The sequence below is a fragment of the Eublepharis macularius genome, chromosome 6, assembly GCF_028583425.1.
Source record: "Eublepharis macularius isolate TG4126 chromosome 6, MPM_Emac_v1.0, whole genome shotgun sequence".
Lineage (NCBI taxonomy): Eukaryota > Metazoa > Chordata > Lepidosauria > Squamata > Eublepharidae > Eublepharis > Eublepharis macularius.
The window spans coordinates 143,335,885-143,357,572 of record NC_072795.1 but is presented as its reverse complement, the minus strand read 5'-3'; the positions used below and the strand labels follow the sequence as shown (position 1 = coordinate 143,357,572).

The window sequence follows — 21,688 nt, the reverse complement described above, 5'->3', positions numbered from 1 at the left end:
CTCAGTGGGTTGCCCTCAGAGAAAATGGTCACATGGCTGCTCGGCAGCACAGAGGGCAATCTCAACTCCCCTCTGTCTGGAGACCAGGGGGCGGGGCCACCAGCCATGTGACCATTTTCAAGAGGTTCCGGAAAGCCGTTCCCCTGCTTTCCCCCTGACAAAAAGCCCTGTGTGTCACAGAGCAGCCAGATTTACAACAGCTGCACAAACATTGAGGAGGTACTGGGAAGAACAGAAGCCTACTGGGACCAAGTGTGTGTGTTTATTCAGCAACAAACCGTTTGGGTCTCCCCACCGCCAACAACAAAAAGGACAATCCTTGTTCGTTAGTTTGCAATAAAGTCCAAGCGCTGGCGACTTCAGCGGTCCTCAAGGGACTGAAAACTTACTACAATAATTCTGAACCAGCCAACTTTAGCCAGCAATTTCCTTTCGAAAAATCAAGATTTCAACATTACCGTCATATCGTGCTGTTATTCTCAGGATGTGAACGTAAGTGGGCAGGTGGGGGAAGTGAGAAGGGCCCTGCCAGCCTAGCGGCCGCTGAATCCCTTCCCAGACGACTTGGGTTTCCTCCTCTTCCTGTAGGTATTTAGCCCAAAAACAAGAGCCAAAGAGTAGTCAGCTTGGGCAATCCAAACCAGCCAAGATTTGTCTGGTTTCTTTCATTGTTTGCATGTTCTGGCAACTTGGATTTCCCCCTTATTTTGTTAAGTGCTTTGGGTCCCTCCAGAGAAGGAAAAAAAGGACTTACAAATGTTTATATAAAAAGTAAATAATTACATCCCAAGTCAAACTGGGCATCTCGAAAGCTTACGGGTGGCTTTCAGGCTGCTATCAAGAATTATGGACCTAGTTATCACGATCTGCCAGATGTCATCTGCAGGAAGCAGCAGGACGTAGGCTCAAAGTTTTAACACCAAATACCGTTTTATCCCCCACTTGCATGAAGGAACTCAGGAGGACATACATGGATTCTCCACCCCACCCATTTTATCTTTACCACACTGCTAGGCAGCAGGCTGGGCGGAGACACCCTGACTGGCCAAGAGGAGCATCCCGGCAGAACAAGGATTTGAGTAGCATCCAACAGGACAGGCTGCTCTCAAGAGCCCCCTGGCTCTGGGGGCACTTGGGCAAGGTGCACACAACAGACCCACTTAATCTGCAAGGGGCCTCGGATTGCCCCCGCCTCATTGGATATCCCATGAAAAATCAGGCCAGTGGCTATGGGAGGAATGTGCAGTTTGGGGCCCTGCCTAACTCCAGAACCCCCTGGAATGAGCCCTCTTCCTCAGCCTGGGAATCCGTTCCTCTTTGGGTTCTCTGGCCCCAGTAAGGGAAACGTTGCATCCCAATCACCCACCAGAGGCTTATAAACGGGCCCGGTGTTGCTCTTCTGACCCTTATTAAAATTATTTTTTTCAAGTAGTCCATGAAATTATAAAATTTCTCTTCTGCTTAAAGGTAATTTCTACATTTGCCATCTTATACATTCTTATACTTACACACACAGCCACCAGTCTAGCATAGAGAAGACACAATTTCACCTTTGTACACTGGTTCATTATTATTTTTAGCAGTTTTGTGTTCATAGTGAGTGCCCTGTATATTCATCTCCACAGAGTTCATTACAAAGTATGCTTTTAAAAAGATCAACATGTATTTTCAGAATAAACTGAATTATGTTCTTACATTTGAAGGTAATTAACACTGTCATTTCCTAGTTCCGGAGTGTTAAGTAAATTGTTCTGTCTAATAACACTCCAGTTCTGAATTTAAACTAACCCAGATAATATCTCCCTGCTCCGTGTACATATTTATAGTGTACGCTAACACTGATGAGGCCTTTGAAATGTGCTCTCCTGCATTGGGATTTTAAAGAGAAATGTACTCTATTACAGCGCATAATCAACAAGTTTTAGGTCACTTACGTAGTCAATGATCCTGTAAGCTAAATTTTACCTGTCTGGGGGCTAGCACTTAATAGGAGTGTCACTGCAGGGCTGAGCAATGAATTAATCAAAAAAAGATTGGGTCAACTGATCCATGTAATATTAGTCTAGTACTGGCTACTTGTACACAGCAAAAATGCTCTGCCTCGCTTTCTTTGTGGCTGCAAATAGAGGTATGCACGTTGGCAACAGAGCTTCTACGTGGGGAAGCCAGACTTTCTTTTCTAGGGCTGCCCCCTTTGTTCCTCCTGTTTACCTGTCTACAGACTTCTAGATTATCCTTAGACTGAGCACCAGAGGAGAGACAGATCGGCAGGTGGCTCCCAGTCCTGGCAAGGCTTGCAGAGTATTTTTTCGTATTGCACCCCCTCTTGCTCTTCCATTTTATTTTCACTGACTGTTTGTCCCCAAATATTGGAGAGCTTTCCTTTTAGCCAGGCCAAATGTTTTCTGCTTTGCTGTCCTGGTGAATAGATTCCCAGGAGAACCCAACTCAGATAGATTATGCCCGTGTGGATCTAGGGCTATTGTGTACTGATCGCCTCCCTGAGAGCCAAACTACAAGTGACGCCTTACCCAGGTTGGACACTTGTCCGCTTACCTCAAGTTTTGATGGGAAATGTAGGCATCCTGGTTTTACAGCTTGGCTCTCCATTACAGCTGCAAGACCAGGATGCCTACATTTCCCATCAAAACTTGAGGGAAGCTGACAAGCGTCCAACCTGTGTCTGGCGTCACTTGTAGCTTGGCTCTATAGCCGGTGATACCTTCTTAGGTTCCCCTTGTTACTATGTCGTTCCTGCTAGCTGATACTGATTGTGCTATGACTTTGGCTGGGGCCAAATTTCTTGCAGCAGTGGCTTCTATGTGAGAATGGTAACAATGTAAAACTGGTTCTGTTCAAGACCGCTGGGTCATCAGACTGTTAAGAATAAATAAATAATCTGTCATCAGACTATCACAATACAATTATTAATTTTTTTAAAGAGTGTGGTTAAGAGTGTGAGACTCTTATCTGGAGAATTGGGTTTGATTCCCCGCTCCTCCACTTGAAGCCAGCTGGGTGACCTCGGATCAGTCACAGATTCCCAGAGCTCTCTCAGTCCCACCCACCTCACAGGGTGTTCTGTTGTTGTAGGGATAATAATAACATACTTTGCAAACTGCTCTGAGTGGGCATTACGTTGTCCTGAAGGGCGGTTTATAAATCAAAAGTTATTATTATTAAAGCCACCAAAAAGCCCTACATACAACAGGAATAAAATGATGGGGAAATGATGCTAGGCAGGACCTTTTCTGGGTAGGAAAAAGCTCATGTTTCTTTCAGACATGCTAACGTACCTGCATTATTTCCAAAATGATCCCTGTAAAGCAGGCTTGGGAAAGCACAAATTGAGGATGGGGAAAAAGGAGAATTACAGCACAACATGTCGAAGCTCCTCACCCAAATTTGCTCCTGTTGAGAAGCAAATGTGGAAGAAAATGTTGAGTTTAACCAGCTGTTAAATAACAGACAAGTGTTTTGGGACAAGGCAGCCAGTTCATATGTCCGGGATTCTCAAAAGCAAAAAGAGGTTATGGGCAGCTCTGCATCTTGACCTTGGCCCCTGACAATCGCCAGTGTTCCCATTCAGAGATGCCTGCAGGAGGCCAGGGGGGCTCAGGTTAGTTATCAACTGTGGGCCCATATTCAAGGGGAGATCGCTTTAACCCCTAACTCAGTCTAAATAAGTGGTACTCACTCACTTACGGAGAGCCACATTCACAATTCCCTGGGTGTCACCCCAAACACAGACAAACAATAACGTATCATATAACCCGTTGAATTTCCAGAGCACCTCTGAGCGCCTAGAGTTGTCTTTCCCCACTGCTGGGAGTCGTGCTCTATATTGGCTAGCATTCAACAGGGGTAGGCCCTGCTCCAGCACCTTATTCAGCTTCGCACATCGTCTCAGCCTCAAACACAAAAGTCCTGCCTCTGCACAACCTTGGTGCAATTGTCATGGGCAACCTGTGCTTTAAAACTCAGTTTTATCTTAGCCCTTAGTAACGATGCAATTATTCCAGTTTGTCAAGAAACAGTCCTACGAAGAGCCATGTCTGCTCCTCAGTCCGGAGTGAATATCACAGGACCAGGTGAAACCCTTGATGACTGAAATGGACTTCAGAAAAGAATTTGAGCAGAATTCGAAGCTCGGCACGGGACGGGGGAGAGCTCATATACACCCCAAAGACAAGACATGCATAATGGAAATGTGACTTTTTAAAAAAACAACCAGTCACGAGTCCAGGCGCATTTCACAAGTGCTCAGTTGATGTGTTTCCTTCTCTCCCCAGCCACTGTAGTTCTGAAGAGGCCATACAAGACCAGGCGCACACACGAAAGTGCAAGCCAATTTAGAACTCTCAAGAAAAGAGGTTATTTTTTTCAAGCATTCAGAGATGATGCTCACAAATGTTGACCCAACTGTGATGTGAGGCGAGAGACATCTGCTCATGACTGGTAGCTACATGATTAAAGAACCATCCATCCCCTCATCCTCCGCCCATCGCACTGACATTTTTTTTCTTTTGCCTCATGTATTTATAAACTGAACGTTCACTTTTATTTCATTAAAATCTAACAACAAAAACTATTTTATATTTAATAATTTTGGCAAGATTATGCCTAATTTAATTACATTTTAGCATTATGCATCATAGTAAACAACAACTCTACCAGGAATAAACAAAATCCACACATAAATTAAGCAGCCCAATTACATAAAGTGCTATTAGAGCCACCACAAATGACTCTGTTTGCGCAATGGCTTCCCGGTCAAACTTGTTTACTTAGAAGTCAAAGGAACATTTTTAGGAAATTCTGACAGCATAATAAACTCAGAACCTGAGAGGGGGAAAGCAGTCTTGGGGGCCACTCCCATTCACAACAGCTAATGAAATATTAAGAACGTAATCAAATACATACCGGGAGGCCAGACTATGTCAGGAGTCAGGGAGTTAATTCACTTTGTCATCTTCCTGACCAAGATCTGAGTGTGTGTGGATGAGGAGGAGACCGATGGCTAGAACTGAATGGTCTGAGCACCCACAAAGGTTGCCAGCTCCAGGTTGGGAAATTCCTTGAGATTTGGGGGGTGGAGCCTGGAGAGGGTGGGGTTTAGGGAAGGGAGGGACTCAGCAGAGTATACTTCCATGCAGTCCATCCTCGGAAGCAGCCATTTTCTCCTCCACTGATGTTGGCTGGAGATCAGCTGCAACACTGGGAGATCTCCAGCTACCGCCTGGTAGTGCTGGAATACAGGCTGCAAGGTCTGACATTCAGTCATCAGGGGGTTCGTGTGTTTACTCAGCGTGCTCCTGTTTTCATTGACCTGGAAGGGAAACCTGGCAGAGAGCCAATAGCCCAGGGAAACTGAGACGTGTTTGTCAACTATTATTGGTCAATAGATTGGGTGATTTCCTCTCTGGGGTCAAGAAGAAGGACAAGAATCTCCATTACTCGTGCTGGTCTAAGTTTGCACTCCATAGTGTAAAGATACAGGAGGTACATTTCTTTGTTTTGTAGCAACCCCGTGCACCTTTTTCCTTTAGAGTAAACTTTCCTTAAATGCAAACACAGCTTCTGACTATTGATTCAAGATCCATTGCAACTCTGAATTTAAACTATTTTAACCCTTTTCCCCAACAAAATTGGTAGCAGAGGACAGTTTGGCATGTTTGCAATGCTAGCTAATGATTTCTGAATGACGTAATGGATCTTTAGAGAGATGCTAAGCTAATTAGGCAGAGAGGCTTGAATTTTTAAAAAGACCACTTTTTTTTCTGCGCTACCCTGAACATTGCAAATTGTTATCAGGAAAGGAAAAATCTCAGCTCACGCCATCTGGGAATTTGGACTGGAACTGATCCGCAGTTGCAAAAGCTGCAGCGGTAGATTGTTTTTGAAGTGGTTTTTCTTCTTCCTGGAACGCAAATGGAGGACCTGCAAGACCACGCCTTTAACTCTGCGTGTGCCTGAAAGAATTCTGCCTTAAACTCCAGGATGAGCACTCCCAGTTCTTCAAATCAAAGGGACGTGAGTACATGGAAACCCGATGACTCCAGTCCGGGGAGGATGAGTTTGCCCTGTTCGGAACCTGGACAATTTTAGCTGGTGGAAAAGTGCCCTGAAACAAATGCATGGAACATCAGGTGACAATCAGGACGGACTTTCTTAAGCAGGATGGCTTGCCAAAATCTTTAATCAGGAGCTCAGCAATTCGCCATGAGGTACCTAACCAGCAAGCCCTGGAAACGGCAAAAGCCACTCTTGAATGTCTAAAGAAATTTCTAAAGACGCTCCGCCCCTCATCCCCAGCTGTAAGGCAACGATCCAAGGGACAGCCGCATCACCTCCCTGCCCTGGGGAGCGACGATGATGCGCTCGGGCCAGCTGGGTCTAATGCCTAAATGTCCATGGATTTCCCTCCCCTAACCATCCCTTCTTCTCCCCTTGCATGCCCCATCCTTTTAATTCATAATCCCGAAATGCTGAGGCCATCCCTTTTTACTGACATGAGGCACGTTGGGAGAAAATGGTCTGGACAGCACAATACAAATAAAATAAATCAAAATATACAGTAACTATTAACTCACTTGTACAAGAGAATGTCCTGTGTCTCGCCTTAAAGGATGACTCTCACATATCTATTTACTTGGGACTGGCACACAACTACCGTGTTTTCAAAACTAGTTATTTATTCACAAGCGTGCACTTTAAACCCACTTTTACATTTTCCACTGGGGGGGTACTTAAGAGAATAGCCCTACAAGTCAGTGTTTCCAACACACAAATAATGTATCTCATTCTCAGTCCTTTTCTTCTCTTCATCAGTTTGGTCCATACCAAAGCAAATTCTGAAGATCAATATATTTACATGGATTAAAAACCCAAGCAAAATCGGTCTGATATTCTCAACCAGGGGCACTTCATCACTAACACAACAAGCATTTAAACCAAAGCAGTATGCTAGTTATTGCCAGGACTTTTTTTCAGCGGGAACACAGTGGAATGGAGTTCCAGCACCTCATAAAAATGGTCACATGGCCGGTGGCTCCGCCCCCTGATCTCCAGACAGAGAGGAGTTTAGACTGCAATCTCAACTCCCCTCTGTCTGGAGATCAGGGGGCGGGGCCACCGGCCATGTGTCCATTTTCACCGAGGGCAATTTAAACTTTAAAAAACTCCCCCCTTGTTCCAGCTGACCCAAAGTGACATCATTGTGTGGTCTTGAGTTCCACCACTGAGTTCCACCACCCCTTTTCCCAGAAAAAAAGCCCTGGTTATTGCAAACACGAAGCAGATGGTCAGGGCCAGGCCTCACAAATTAGCCCTTCAGGAAGACAGTGGCGGACTGGCTTCTAGGGTCACTCCCACAAATGGAATTCTCTGGGCACAACGCCATGTCCCCAGAGCTCTCAGATCTAGTGCTGACCCCCCTGCTCAAGTGATGTGGCTGTTCAACAAGGTAAAACTCAACAAACTAGACAGTCTGCAGGGTAAGTGACAGACACACCCCTTTTTTTGACATATTTTCATACTGATAAGGATAACAAAAGGGAGAAAAAACAACAGCTCTGCAAACCAAGGGTAACCAAAGAGGTTGGAACAACAGGAAAAAAATACAATTGTGGAAAATAACTAAAAATATGAATTAAAAACACCAGAATAAAGTCTAATTAGAAATACAAAAATTAGATTAAAAACATCTGATGGTTATACATATACATACTAAAACTTTGTATATAAATAAAATTACCAATATACAGGTATAACAGTATCACTTACTGCCCTATGTACAGAACATTAAACTTTCTACCATTGTTTTTAATTCATATTTTTGTCATTTTCTACCATTTTATTTTTTCTGTTGTTACAACCTCCTTGGTTTCCCATATATTTTCATTACAATCTTTAAAAAGCATGCTGTCACTGAATTCTGTAAATTTCAGATCATGAGGCTCGGCAATGACCATCAACGATGAGCCAGCACACAGGGTAGAATTACTGGCTTGTGGCTGCCTTGTCCTCCCATTTGTTTATCCTATCATACTATATAAAAGGCTAAGCCTATTCTAGACAACTCACTTCCTACCCTGTTATGCCACCAGAGGGTGCTGCTGTGGAGGGAAGCCCAGATGAGGCCACCAGACCTCCAGAGAGCATGCCGCGGTGGGAAGCCCAGGCCAAAATCAGGTGCGGAGCAGGCGGCCAGCTGGGATCCAGAGTGGGGCAGCTGGCAATACCTGCCCCCACCTTCACCCAGCTGAGATCAGGAGGGGAGCAGGTGGCAATGCCCACCCCCCGCCTTCACCCAGCTGGGATCAGGAAGTGAGGATGTGGCAATGCCCAACCACCACTTTCACTCAGCTGGAATCAGGAGCAGAGCAGGTGGCAATGTCTGCCCTCCGCCTTCACCCAGCTGAGATCAGGAGCGAAGTAGGTGGCAATGCCCACCCACCCTTTACTCAGCTGGAATCAGACACAGAGTAGGAGGTAATGCCCATCCCTTCTTTACTCAGCTGGGATCAGGAGTGGAGCAGGTGGCAATGCCCGCGCACCCTTTACCCAGCAGGAATCAGATGCAGAACTGGTGGCAGTGCCCACCCCCTCTCACTTGGCTGAGATCAAGTGCAGAGGAGCTGGTCATGCCCCCCCTTCTTCCAGCCAGGGTCAGGGATGGAGGAAGAGGGAATGCCTGCCTGCCCTCCCCTCTCTAGAGCCCCTTGTATTTTTTCCCACAATGGGCCTTGTTACTAGTCAGTAATAATGCTTTTGTTTTGCACTTAATGTCCTAGATTGATAGAACAAAGCAAACCTATCTGCATGGACCTAAAACACTTCAGTTTTAGGAGGATTGAGTGAAGGGGACATTGAAAAGACAACCATCCAGATTCGGTTTCGTTTTCTCAGCCATGCCGGACGCTCCTCTCGGCTGGTCCGGGAGGAAACGACTGGGCACCCTGACCGGGCGGCTGATCCAGGGTCCGGGACGCGGCGGGAAGAACTCCCCGAAATCAATGCGGGGGGGGGGAATTGCCCGTTTGTCCCTATGGAGGCCGGCAGATGTGCGCGGCGCCTCGAGTGCCGCCGGGCAACGAGAAACGGCAAGTAAAAGAATCAGGCGGAAGCCTGTAAACAAGCGAATCCCTTCTGTTCTACAAGCGTTTGAGAAGGAGAGGTTGATCTGAAGAAGACTCGCTCTTCCCCTTCGTGGAGTTCCAGAATTTTGTTGCCCCCCCCCCCCCCCAAATGGCAGCAAAGAAGCAAAGTCCCGCTCTCGGTAAGTCAATCTCGGCCACCTTGCAGAAAGGGGAGTCGCTCGAAGAGTTGGTGCGCAGGGCGGTGGTGGAAGCCATAAAACCCTTTGTTGACAAGCTGAACGAAACTGATCAAAGGGTGGGCTTAATTGAAAGCGAGGTGAAAACCATTAAGGCAGCAGCGGGGGGGGCAGAAAAGTCTGCTCTGGAAAGTGCGTCACTTGTGAAGGCTACAAAAAAGGAGCTGAAGTTGGTGGAGAACCAACTGATCGGGCTACAGGTGGAACGAACGCAGACAATTTTGCGTCTCCAAAACGTGAAAGAGGAGGAAAATGAGGATCTGTGGGATTTGGTCTCGGAACTACTGGCGACACCCCGCGAGGACGACTAAAGAAGAGGTTAAAAGCGCCATTTTGGAGGTCCGTCGGGCTTCTTCAAAATATGCAACAAAGCGACAGTTGCCTCGTGAGATCATTATTGACTTTTCAACTAAAAAGATTCGGGACACCATCCTATATAACTCATACAATGCGGATTTGGACTTTATGGGTTTGAAAGTCAAGATTTTGAAGGACGTTCCATTTCTAGTCCGGAAACGGCGTTTTAAATATAAAAAGTTTGCAGCTCTTCTGAGGGACCATGGAATAAAGTACAAATGGTTATTCCCGGAAGGAATATGGTTCAGATATAAAGATCAGGCCTATAAGATATTATCAGAAGATCAACTAAAGGATTTTGAGAATAAAAACCCAGAACTCTGCTGCACCAAGAACGAAGAAAAGGAGGAGCCGGAGGGGGGGGGGAGAGCATCGCAACAGCAGTTGCACAGAGAGAATTGCGTCCGGGACCTAGAAGGGGGAGGAAAGTTTAATCAGAATTTAAATTTTAATTTTCTGTATGATTAACCACTCCATCATTATTCTATGGAGCTATTTTTGTATTATGACAGTATGAAGGGAAACATTGAAGTGTAGTGTTTAGTGTTTGTAGTTCATTCCCCCCCCCCTTTTTCTTTTTCCACCCCCTTTTGTCCTTTCCCTCTCCCCTTTCCTTGTGATAGTCTGGTGTAGTGTTTTGTAGTTATGAAAAATAAAAAAAAATTATTAAAAAAAAAAAATGAAAAGACAACCATCCAAATGAGTTGTGGAGGATAAACAGAGGAGGAGGAAGGAAGGAACCTTGCTGCCAGCTGCAACCTCGGAGCCAAGCCTTTGTTCTCCCTTCCTGTTCCCAGGTATAAAGCCTGGGCAGAGCCAGTGCTGTGAGCTGAAGGGCAAATGCCAGAGGAGCCTTGGCCTTTAGTTGGTAGCTCATGCCCTGTGGCTTCGGATGTACTAGCTCACCAGATCCAGATACAGCTGGTTATTTTTGGTTCTTGGTTTTATTTCAATTACATTTTTAAAATTGTTGCTAGCTGCTTTCAGTCCCTTCAGGGGGGGAAAAAACCTCAGGAAGTTTCTAATTATGTATGTACTAGTAACAAAGCCGGTTGTGGGAAAAAATACAATGGGCCCCACAAAGGGGAGGGCGGGCGGGCATTGCCTCCTTCTCCGTAACTGATCCCTGCTTCCTGCTCTGCTCCTCATCCCAGCTGGGTGAAGGCGAGGGGTGCGCATTGCCACCTGCTCTGCTCCTGATTGAATAGGGTGCAGTATGCAGAGGGGTAGCGGGTGTGGAGACATCAGCACTGGTAACAAGACAGGAAGCCCATGTCTCTATTCAATCCAGGTGGATGCACTGTCTTGAGCTTCATTATCAGTTGCAATTCAGCAGTCTCTCTTTCTAATCTCCCTTTGAAACTCCTCTGCAGGATAACTGCTACTTTTAGGTCAGCAACTGAATGCCCTGGAAGGTTAAAGTGTTCCACACCCACTACCCCGCTGCATACCCCACCCTATGCAATCATGCCTGCTATTGTCATTCACCGGCTATTATCATTCGGCTTCTGTAATCACCCCACTCTCCTAGATATAAGGACAGAAGGACTCACATTCTAGCAGTAGCCAAAGAAGTGAGCTGTGGCTTACGAAAGCTCCTACCCTACCACAAATTGCGTTCGTTTTATAGGTGCTAGTGGACTCTTACAATTAGAGAAAATGTTGTGCAGTGGTCAGGAGACTGGACCAGAATCTGGAAGACCTGGGTTCAAATTCCACTCTGCCCCAAAGCTTGCAGGATCACCCTGGGTCAGTCACGTTCTCTTAGCTTAGCCCACCCCACAAGGCTGTTGTGAGGATGAAGAGGGGAGAACCTTCCTTGGAGGGAGGCAGACAAGTACGGAAGATATTTATGTCCCCATCTCATATGTTTTTTTTTATTGATGTCCCCCACTCTCCTTCCCAACGGGGATCCAAAGCGACCTACGGCAGCGCTCTCTCCTCTCCCATTTTATCCCCCCAACAGCAACCCTGTGAGGTGGGCTAGGCTGAGAGAGAGAGAGTGCAACTAACTGAAGGTACTCCCCCCGGCATTTCACGGCAGAGTGGGGACTTGAACCTGGGCCTCCCAGATCCTAGGCTCTCTAACCACGGCCCAGGCCGCCTCTTCACAGGAGGAGGAGGAGGAGGAGGAGCTCCTGCCTCCCCCTTCAAGCTGTTGCCTGTTTCAAAATAGCCTGCTGGGACGGAGGGTTTTTCCCCTATTTTTTTCTGCTCCATGTGGAATATTCAGTGCATGTGCAGCAGTAAAACCGGGGGGGGGGGGGGACTGCTATTTTGACACAAGAAAATAGCTGGGGGCGGGGAGGAGCTCTTCCTTCTCCTGTGAAGAGGCAGCCTGGGCCCTGGTTAGAGAGCCTAGAACCTGGGAGGGCCAGGTTCTCCTTCTCCTGCAGTCTCCTTCATTTTTAACAGCCATTACTCACAACTGCTGTGCGGCTCCAGGGAACCCGAGTTGGGTCTGGGGAACCCGGGACTAACTCTTTATAAAGCTTGCACATCTAGCTTAACCCTCAGTCTGCCCTTCCCTAAAGACCCCAGGAGCTGTCCCTTGCCTGGCCAGGCCCTGATATTCATTTCCCCCCCTCTGCACTCAAACCCTTCCTAGCCTGACCTTGCACGCAATGGGCTTCTCTTCATCGAGAGCTGCAGGGGAATGACACAACGGTGTGAGCCGCACTCCTCAAGCGCCTCTCGCACAGCCTGCCGGCTGTGGCTGCGTCATTCTCAAGCTGCTGGCATGCCGCTGCAGCGGTGTGAGAAAGGATCAGCTCACACTCCCAGCCTGGCCAGAAGTGCTTTTGCTTTGGTTAGCTACAGACTTGGGTCGCAAGATGTCCGCCCTTCAAGCTCATCAGGCGAGGTAACGGGCATCAGTTCTTGGCTAAGTTTAACGCTGAAAAGAAACGCTTCATGTGGACTCCAGCTAAGACACAGGAGAAATGCTAATCTTACTGTGTTCAAAATTGGCTGCTGTAATATTCTGTTCTGGATGGAGAAACAAGGCCAAAAACAAAGAAAAAAATTACACAGAGCAATACAGAAAATAAATTTTTCAAGCAAGCAATACAGAGGCTTGGAAAGAAGCGGATCACAGAGAAGGGGTTCAGGAGCTCCTGTTGTGTGCTGCCTTGCAAGTGCGAGATGAACTCTGCCAATCAGTGTCAACAGTTTATTAATATTTTACTGAAAAAATGTGAGATGAATCAAACTTCAGCTGTCTTGATAAGGTGTTGCTTAGCAACTTGCAGTCTGTCTGAAAATTAGTTTTTCGCAGCAACCTTTTGCTCAAAGGAAGCAAAAAAGGAGGTCTGTTCGAAATGTTTCCCCCACTGGCAATCCCCAAACCACCATCCCACAACACCGACAGACACCAAAATATCATCTTCAGCCGAAATATAAGAATATTCAAATGCATTGAGACATGGGACGTTTCAGAAACGACCGGCTGCACTTACCGTAATCGCTGTCGTAGAACACTATAAATTTTTGCCACCGCAGCTCCGTGACCAGCTTCAGCATCACGTCATTGAGGCGAACGGGTGGCCTGGCCGCCAGCGTGTATTCCTCCTCCTCGAGGCTGGGGTTCAAGTGGCAAGCCGTCCGCGGGGAGCCTCCCGTGTTGCGTTGCACAAAGAGGTGAGGGATGTGCATGGCATCTGTCAAGGACTGCAGGGCGTTGGCGGAGGCACATCCAGTGGAGGTCACTAAGGCTAATATTCCCAAGGTCATCAAGTCACAGGCTGAGGAGGACAAGAAAAGGACCTATGAAAACCCAGGAAGGCGTGGCCCAGGAGCAAGTCAAGTGGCAGACTCCCAGCAGGCACTGCTCAGATCGGATCTGGCCAGGGGTGTCAACAGCACCAGCGCTGGCTTGCTGGTTACCCTCTGCCATGTCATCACTGCCAGGGTCTGGAGAACGAGAGGGAGCAACAGGCCCACCTGCACCCGCTGTCTCTCTGCTGGCCAGCTCTGGGCCAAATGCCCCCCGCGCAGTGCCACCGCTGCACATTTTGGCTGCCCACCAGGGGCTTTCCCAGGAAAAGTCATATCTGCCCCAAAGTCAGGGAGGTCTAGAAACAACGGGCCTGAGTACACATTAGTTTTTCCCACGTATCCTACATGGATCTGCCCTGCAGACTTTCCATCAATGTGACCTGTTAGTTTCCCCTAGGGAACTTTCCCACCCCCACCCCAAAGTGGGCCTGTGTGTACCTGGGGATTGTGCTCCCACAAGGAAGTCACAGCTGATGTTTGACTGAATGTCCTCAGGGAGATCCAGGACAGGTCTTGTTGGAAACATCAAACAGCTAAGCCCAAAGAGAGAGCCAAGCTACAAATGACAAATTACGTAAGGACTGCACTTGAAGGGAATCGCAATGTTAACTGGGAAGCTGAGTTTTAAAAGCAATAGGAAGGCTTTGTCAATTTCCCCTCTCTACATATTAAGGGAGATCACTGCTCAGGTTTGTTAATTTCCTCTTTGCTGCTTAGAAGGGGAGGTGAAACTGACAGAGCCTTCAGGAGGCAAAGAGGAAATTAACAAACCCTCTGAGCAGAGATCTCCCTGGCTCAGTAGAGAGGGGAAATTGACAAAGCCTTCTGATCTCTTTTAAAACTCAGGTTCCCAGCTAACATTGCGACTCCCTTCACGTGCAGTCCTTGTGCAATCCGTCACTTGGCTCTAAGCCATATTGAAAGTGAACGGTACTGCTTGCAGTGGAACTTAATAGTCACAAATATTACAAAATTTTCCAAATTTTCTATTCCAACTTTGAACTCAATTTACAATTTTGAATTTATTTATCTCAAAACTGAGCACCATACATTTGCCTGAATGTTTTAAGCAGTTGGATAAGAATCAAACAAGCATCAACTATCAACTAGAGACACAACCGCATGCCAACTATCACATACTGTAGTGGCCTGTTAACAGCACATTGACAAGTATTACTGGGGGGAGGAATCAAATTATTTAATGAGTATCCCATAAAACATAAAACATTCAAGTATTCAGAAAATATTTGATGACATCCTTTGAGGAGAAATTGTGGGAGTAAATTCATGTTTATTCTAATGTCATTAAAACCAAGCAAGTCTCGGCTTGGTTGTAGCCAGATGGGAAACTGCCAGGGATACCCACCAAAACTGCTCTCAGCTTCTTGCTTACAACTGCTGGCTGATTTAAACAGGGCTGGATGTCTTGGTTCATGCCCAGAGCCTAAATTACTCAAGTGACACAAAATCTCAGAAGCGAAGACCCAAGTTGAGCCGGTGCCAGGGTGGAACAGCAGATAAAGGAGGGGAGGGAGGGAGACTCAGGCCCAAGTCTCTGCTCAGCCATGTTTACCAGCTGACCCACTTTGCTCTAAACTGCTGCACGGGGTGAGGAAGGAATCGTATCCACAGACTGAGCTTCTTCAAAGAAAAGCAGGATGTGTGCCCTGTGCAAGTACTCGCTAGAAGATCAGCTTTCAACCCACGTTGCAGCAACATAAATCAGCAAAATTGGGAAGGGGTCCCAGCTAAACCAGCCCCCAGGCAGCTTTGCCTTTAGCGTATACAAACAAAATTGAACATAATGAGATTTAATCAAATTGGACCATAAATCAGATTGGGACTGGAATGAGTGCCTCAATTTGTCAAGTGAATCCAGTCCTGCGTGTGGAAATGCCGCCTTCCAGTTGCCCCAGAATTAATCTAGATCTGTTCCTCCCTTCCGAAATGGTGAACTGCCAGAATGGCCCCCGAGGGGGTCTGTGTAACGGGCCAGCGTCAGCTCCGCTTTGGCTGCTGTGGGGCCATCTTGAAGCATCTGCTCTGAGTCCTGGGAAGCAGCGCAAAGCTTGGCAGTTAAATGCTGCAAGTGGCCTTCTTGAAGTCTTGGAACAGTTTGCAGCTTTAAAATACTCACGACAGGCTGTGGATGGGAAAATACCCCCAACCCTGGAAAGAGTTCATCAGAAGCAGTCAGTTAAATGATGGCACTAAAACAGGGCACTAATAGTGCAATCCTAAGCAGAGTTACTCCAGTCTAAACCCACTGGGCATAGACTGGGGTAACTCTGTTTTGGATTGCACCGTAAGATAATAAACTTTTCAAATTTCTTACGAAGAATGGACACAATTTGACACGAAAGGAACACTCCATAGGTCCGTGTATTTCAAAAGGAAAGATCTCCCATTGCAACAAATGGGGCTCAAAACAGCTAGCAGGATCGTGGCCAGTGTTTGTAGAGCATCCTTGAATTCTAAGTTTCAGCTCTGTCTGCTCCCAACTCCCATACTGTGTGTGTGTGTGTGTGTTGCTTTAAAAAATAGAGTCATATGCTCAAAGCATATTTTAGAGCACAGCCAAGAACTGCATGCTGAACTTTTATTAACACCACCATATATGTCTTTTAAAAATCTGGAACAGCAGATGTACTTTTAAAAGCCTATAAATTTCAAGCCACCTGCTACAGAAGGCTGGCTGTTGAACAAATTCTAAAATGTTTTTGTATCTTGTTAAACTGAATCAGTTATTACTTCCTTCAAAACAAAGGCAGCTTGGTTGGGGATTTTTTTTTCTTTTTTTAATAAAAAAGGTACCCAAAAACCCCACCAATGTTTTCAGATCCAGTCGTTCTCTCTTTGAGATTAGAGGAAAAGATCAAAAAGGTAGTATTGAGATAGAGCAGACAGCCTCTAAACAACCATGTTTCAATACTGCCCAGCAAAACTACCAACTACAAGAAAGATTAGTCAAAAATACATAGGAGGTAAGATTAGTCCCTCAGCTTCACGCCTAATGAAACTTAAACCACAGCTGCCATGATTAAAGCAAGCTGGCTAAAACAAGGTGAGACAGGCAGGACTGATCCCAGCTCCACCTCTCCTGAGAAGCAACCGATGAAAGGGGGTGGAATGCTGGGCCAGTGACAGTTGGAGTCCATTGGAGAGAGCAAGATGAAGAAGAGAAGGCTTTGGGAGTGGATGAGAGAAGGCAGCAGGGATATTGCCAGCTTTTACAAACCTGTTCTGTTACACTGAAACATGCCCTGTTTAATCCCAGTATATTTATGAGTTTTAAAATAATTCACTCCAGTGTTCTCTCCTCTAAATAAAGTTTAATTTTGTTTTGTTCAAACCCGGCTGGCTTGAAATCGTTGGCTGAGGGAAAACATCATACATACAAACCTCAGACACTGGTCGTGGCAAAAGGGCCAATATATCTAAAATAAATGGTGGCAGCGTACAAAATGGAAAGTAAACACTAAGTTCCCTTTCCTCAATAGCCCTGGTCAGTAGCTGAGCGAGAGGAGGTAAATACAGGGAAGGGGCTGCCTGTCTGGTAGAGCCTCCGAGGACCCTGAGGAAGCCAGTTTGGTGTAGTGGTTAAGAGTGGCAGAACTCTAATCTGGAGAGCCGGGTTTGATTCTCCACTCCCCACCCACCTCACAGGGTGATTGTTGTGGGGATAATAACATACTTTGTAAACCGCTCAGAGTAGGTGTTAAGTTGTCCTGAAGGATGGTATATAAATCACACATTATTATTATATTATTATTTGGGTCAGGCCCTTTGCCTGCTGCAGTGGAGGCAAGACAGTCTCATGTGGTGACTACCCTTTACTGCCTGGGAGTCCCCAAAGCTGTGAAGGGAGGTTTAGGTGGGTGTCGGTATGGAAAGGCGGATGCCATACAAGGCACATCAGATCTGGACTGGGACAGACTCAAGGGTTCGCAGAAGGATGGACAAAAGGAAGCTGGCCGTCAGCAGACATCGCATTCTTTTCACACCACTGACCCTTAAGGTCTTGCATCAGAGGACCATTCAAATCATTTAGGAGGGCCAGACATCAGCGTCTCATGCCTCAGTAGTTGTCAACATGGCTGCCATTTGTAAATGCGCCTCTCTGCAGTGAAGGCAACATTAAATTGGCCTGCGACTAAGATCACATCAAGCAGTTAATGGCTGATGGGAAGCCCACCAGGAGGAAGGCATATCTGGACAATACCTGTTCAAAATCGAAGATAGATAACCTAATTGCAGTTGCCCTCAGTTGTCGGATGTGAATCAATTAGATCTGAAGAGCAGCAGCACTCGGCTTCCGGCTTCCATTTCGCAGCAAGGGTGGGGGGTGGGGCAGCAGGGAACTGACTCAGCTGGCACGTGACGGACAGGCATGCCAGCCAATCAAAACGGCCTTTGTTCGTGCTCCACAGCATCATCTCTGATGGGCATTTCTGTGCGTAGGGTTCCCTCCAATCACACAAACGCACTCAGCCCTTTTATGACTCAATGTATTTATATACCTATTTCAATAGTTAAATAATAAATAAAATTATTTCACCCACTGACACCATCCTCCCTGTTCTACTGTTAACCATGACAGTCACCCATCTACTCATCTCATTTGCCTCAAGGCCAGCAGGAACACCAGCGGGAGACTGCAAAACAAAGCCCAAATAAGTCTGCTATATTCAAGCTTCCCCAACCCAGGTGACCTGATCTGCATAATATGCAAACTGTTTGCTAATTATTCAAACGAAGCACATTCATGACTGGGTTATCTACCAGTAGCTCTGCATTTCCTCCTGCTAACTACCACAAAAAAAAATGGTAAGAAGATAACAGAAATACTCTCCTGCCATGATCCCTTTGCTTACGCCAGAATTTGCCCAGGATTTCTTTTGAAACAATATGAACCCTGGCTTGGGAGAAGGAGAGGCAGAGCGCAGCACTATGCCCTCTGGGCTCGGATTCTGATGTTGAAGCAGCAGGGGGCTCTGCAATTAAACTCAGGGTCACGCTACATGATCCACCTGCCGTGAGTTTGAACCTGGGTCCAGACTGCCACGTGCCTGACCTTCACTCACGAACACAGCCACACACATGGCTCATTCATGTGCCTGAGCATTCACAAGTGTATTAAGAAGTCTTCCGGAGGACGGGGAATTTATCCCATGGTGCACATTATTTTTGCACATGGGTAGAAACTGTCCTTTTCTTTCTTTCTTTCTTTCTTTCTTTCTTTCTTTCTTTCTTTCTTTCTTTCTTTCTTTCTTTCTCTTTCTTTAACAAAAAGGTGTGTTTCCCTCTATGGACACCAGGAGGCATATGTAAAGCCTCTTGGTTGCTGCAGAAGTTATCCACACACATTTTTTCCTTGCTTCATTTATTTACAAACATGGTTTTGTACTCAGAGGAGGGCAATCCATCTGCAGAGCAGCCTCCCTGACCGCCCCCCCCTCCCTTTTCATCCAAACACAAACTTTTTTTATGGTTTGCTCCAGTTGATGAACGAAGCTGTGGTAAGGGGATAGGGAAAGTCATTTCTAGCAAGTCAGAAGAAATTCTTCCTAATAACTACTTGTTTCAAAAGAGAACAAGGGCGCTTCCAGTGAGATAGAGGATGTGAATTGAATTTCTTTTCTAAAGAAGATCTCTGACTCTCAAAAGCTTACACTCTGAAAATCTTGTTGGTCTCTAAGGTGCCACTGGACTCAAAATCCTGCTGTTTTCCTTTTCCAATTCTGTCTTGAAAAAAAATGTTTCCTAAAGCTACACACTTTATTCAGTTCAGCCCTCTCCCCCCTCCTTTTTCTGGTACAGCATTTCATGGCGTGGTGGAGAGGAAAAACAAGACAAGATTTCTTGTTTTCAAAGCTGAAAAGATTTCAAAGCTCCTTTTCGCTATCATGTAGTTTATTTTAGGGGGCAGGAAATGCATAGCTGAAAATATGGAAATGTATGTTGTAATGAATGGTTTCTTTTCTTCCTTTCTATCTTAACCCCAAAAATTTACATTTTTTTAAAATGCTTTATCTTTACTGTGAAAATAATTATTCCAATTCCAAAAAGGGAAGGAAACTGAATTTTAAAAAGACATTGAAAGACGGCTGTGAAAATAAAGTGATGGGGAAATTTTTAAAAAACCTTGTTTGTATGCAACAATGTTACATTTTTTCTGGATGAAAATACAATTAAAGTATTTTAGTGTCTCTCTAACAGTGTAATCCTATGGTGAGTTACCCCAGTCTAAGCCCATTGAAATCAATGATCTATACCCTGAAAGCAAATTTGAATCTGAGGTTTGACTGCCACCAGTTCTGGTCCTTCAAGTGTTCAACAAAATCCACAATAAATGATGTTGTTGGAATATGTACCTGGCGGATGGAAGGGGAACTTATGTTACTTTGGGAAGGCAAAATTAAAATTATGCTTCAAGAAAATACTAACCTTCCCAACTGAAGGGGGTGCCCAGGTACCTTTTAAAATTCTCAAGTACATGATTAACAGTTAGCTATAGCCTCATATTACTCTGATTTTTATGGCAAAACAAAGAAGACCCCAAGAGTAGCCCTGGCAGGGTGGCTGTCCTGGCTCCCCCCAGTTCCTCCTCAGTGCAAGAAATGCTGCATGCGCACCACTCACTCTTGCACGGTGCTCGGTGCAGGGCCCTTTGACAAAAAAAAAACAAAACCAATTTAGAATTGGTTTAGAATTTTCAAAGGAAAACCAAATCGTTGACTATCCAAGCACAACTGGGGTTGTTTGACAGTTTCGTTCTCCCATGGTCTGAAAAACAGTTATTAAATCATCTCCATGAAAAAGGCCGTTGCAGACTGTGCTCCTCAGAGGAGCTGAACCAGCCTCCATTACAAGTTTGCATTTGTCAGCAAATAGATCAAAAAAGCAGACTTAAAATCGCATCGAGAAAAAACATTGGGGAATACGTGCCGGCAGAAAAGTCAAAGAGGACCCTCGAGAGCACGGGAAGTGTGTGGAATCGGAAGGAATCCGGACGTGGCACGTGGCCAGAACCTGCAAAAATTGCCTGTGCGGAAAAGGCTGAGCAGCGGCAGCGGAAACCGAAGCTTTGTTTGCTGTTTCACACGGAAGGCTCGAATTGTGGTCAAACAGGAAGAGGCTAAGTACTTTTAACATGCTTTTTTAAAATGCCCCATCCCATAAACATATGCCAGCTGCATTATCTAAATTTATTTCTTGTTAATTATAGGAATGTGATCCCGCCCCCCCCCCCCGCCCTTTCCTCCCGTAGAGATGACCTGATCTAGCAATAAGAAAAACACCGCATTGCCAAAGAGGAGATCCAAGTTTGGGAACAAATTTGATTTCCCGGGCTCACTGCCAGCAAAAGCTTAGCATGTCATGCAGGTAATTTATTTAGTCTCAGAGAGAGAGCAGGGACAGAGAAAAGGAACAATGGCCGTTTTCACACTGCTTACCAGACACAGAACATGGCGCCGAGTTCCCAGAACAACAGCATCTTCCTGGCGCGATTCCTGCCGTTCTTGCATGAAATCGCACCAGGAAGACGCTGTCGTTCCGGGAACTCGGCGCCACGTTCCGTGGCCGGTAAGCCGTGTGAAAACGAACAATGAAAGGAGACAACTGAGGCCACGCAGCTCAGGAAGCTCACCTGGAGCTCAGCACCAGATCGTCTCAGATGGCTGAAGGTCAAGCTCTTCCCAAAGCACTTGGGGGGCTGCTGAGTTGCAATTTCCAAAAGAGTGGATCATCGACCAGCACCAGCGCCCCCCAAAGCAGAAACCAGTGACGGGGCAGTCTCCCTTTCTCCGGGTGCGACAAGCCTCTTAATCAGGTTCTGCTCCCTTTTTAATCAAAAGCTCTAACTGGTCCACAAGAGAACAGAACAGCCCATGTGGCACAGGGGGCTAGGGGGCAGGGCTAGGGTCTGGGACACGCAGGCTCCAATCCCGACTCTGCCATGGAAGCTTGCTGGGAGATCTTGGGCCAGCAGTCACACACACTCAGCTTAAGCTACCTCACAGGGCTGTTGTTGTGAGGATAAAATAGAAGAGGGAAGAATGATGCTGTACGGTGTTTTGGATCCCCGTTGAGGAGAGAAGTCGTATATAATCTGGATAAATAAAGACTTGAGAAAGGGCCCCCAGATGGGAAGGGGGAAGGATTTTAAAAGCTTCAGACCACCCTGGTGAAGAGCAGGACTGGGCCGTTGCGGGA

The 21,688-nt window shown here is 46.3% G+C and overlaps 1 protein-coding gene across 1 annotated transcript in view; it reads right to left on the bottom strand.

Moving 5' to 3' along the window:
- The window catches only part of GRID1 (glutamate ionotropic receptor delta type subunit 1), a 1,143,434-nt gene that overhangs the window by 705,389 nt on the left and 416,357 nt on the right, over positions 1–21,688 (bottom strand). The window contains exon 3 of the mRNA XM_054982944.1: positions 13,153–13,437. Coding sequence (XP_054838919.1) covers positions 13,153–13,437 — 285 coding nt within the window. The remainder of the gene's footprint in view (positions 1–13,152; positions 13,438–21,688) is intronic.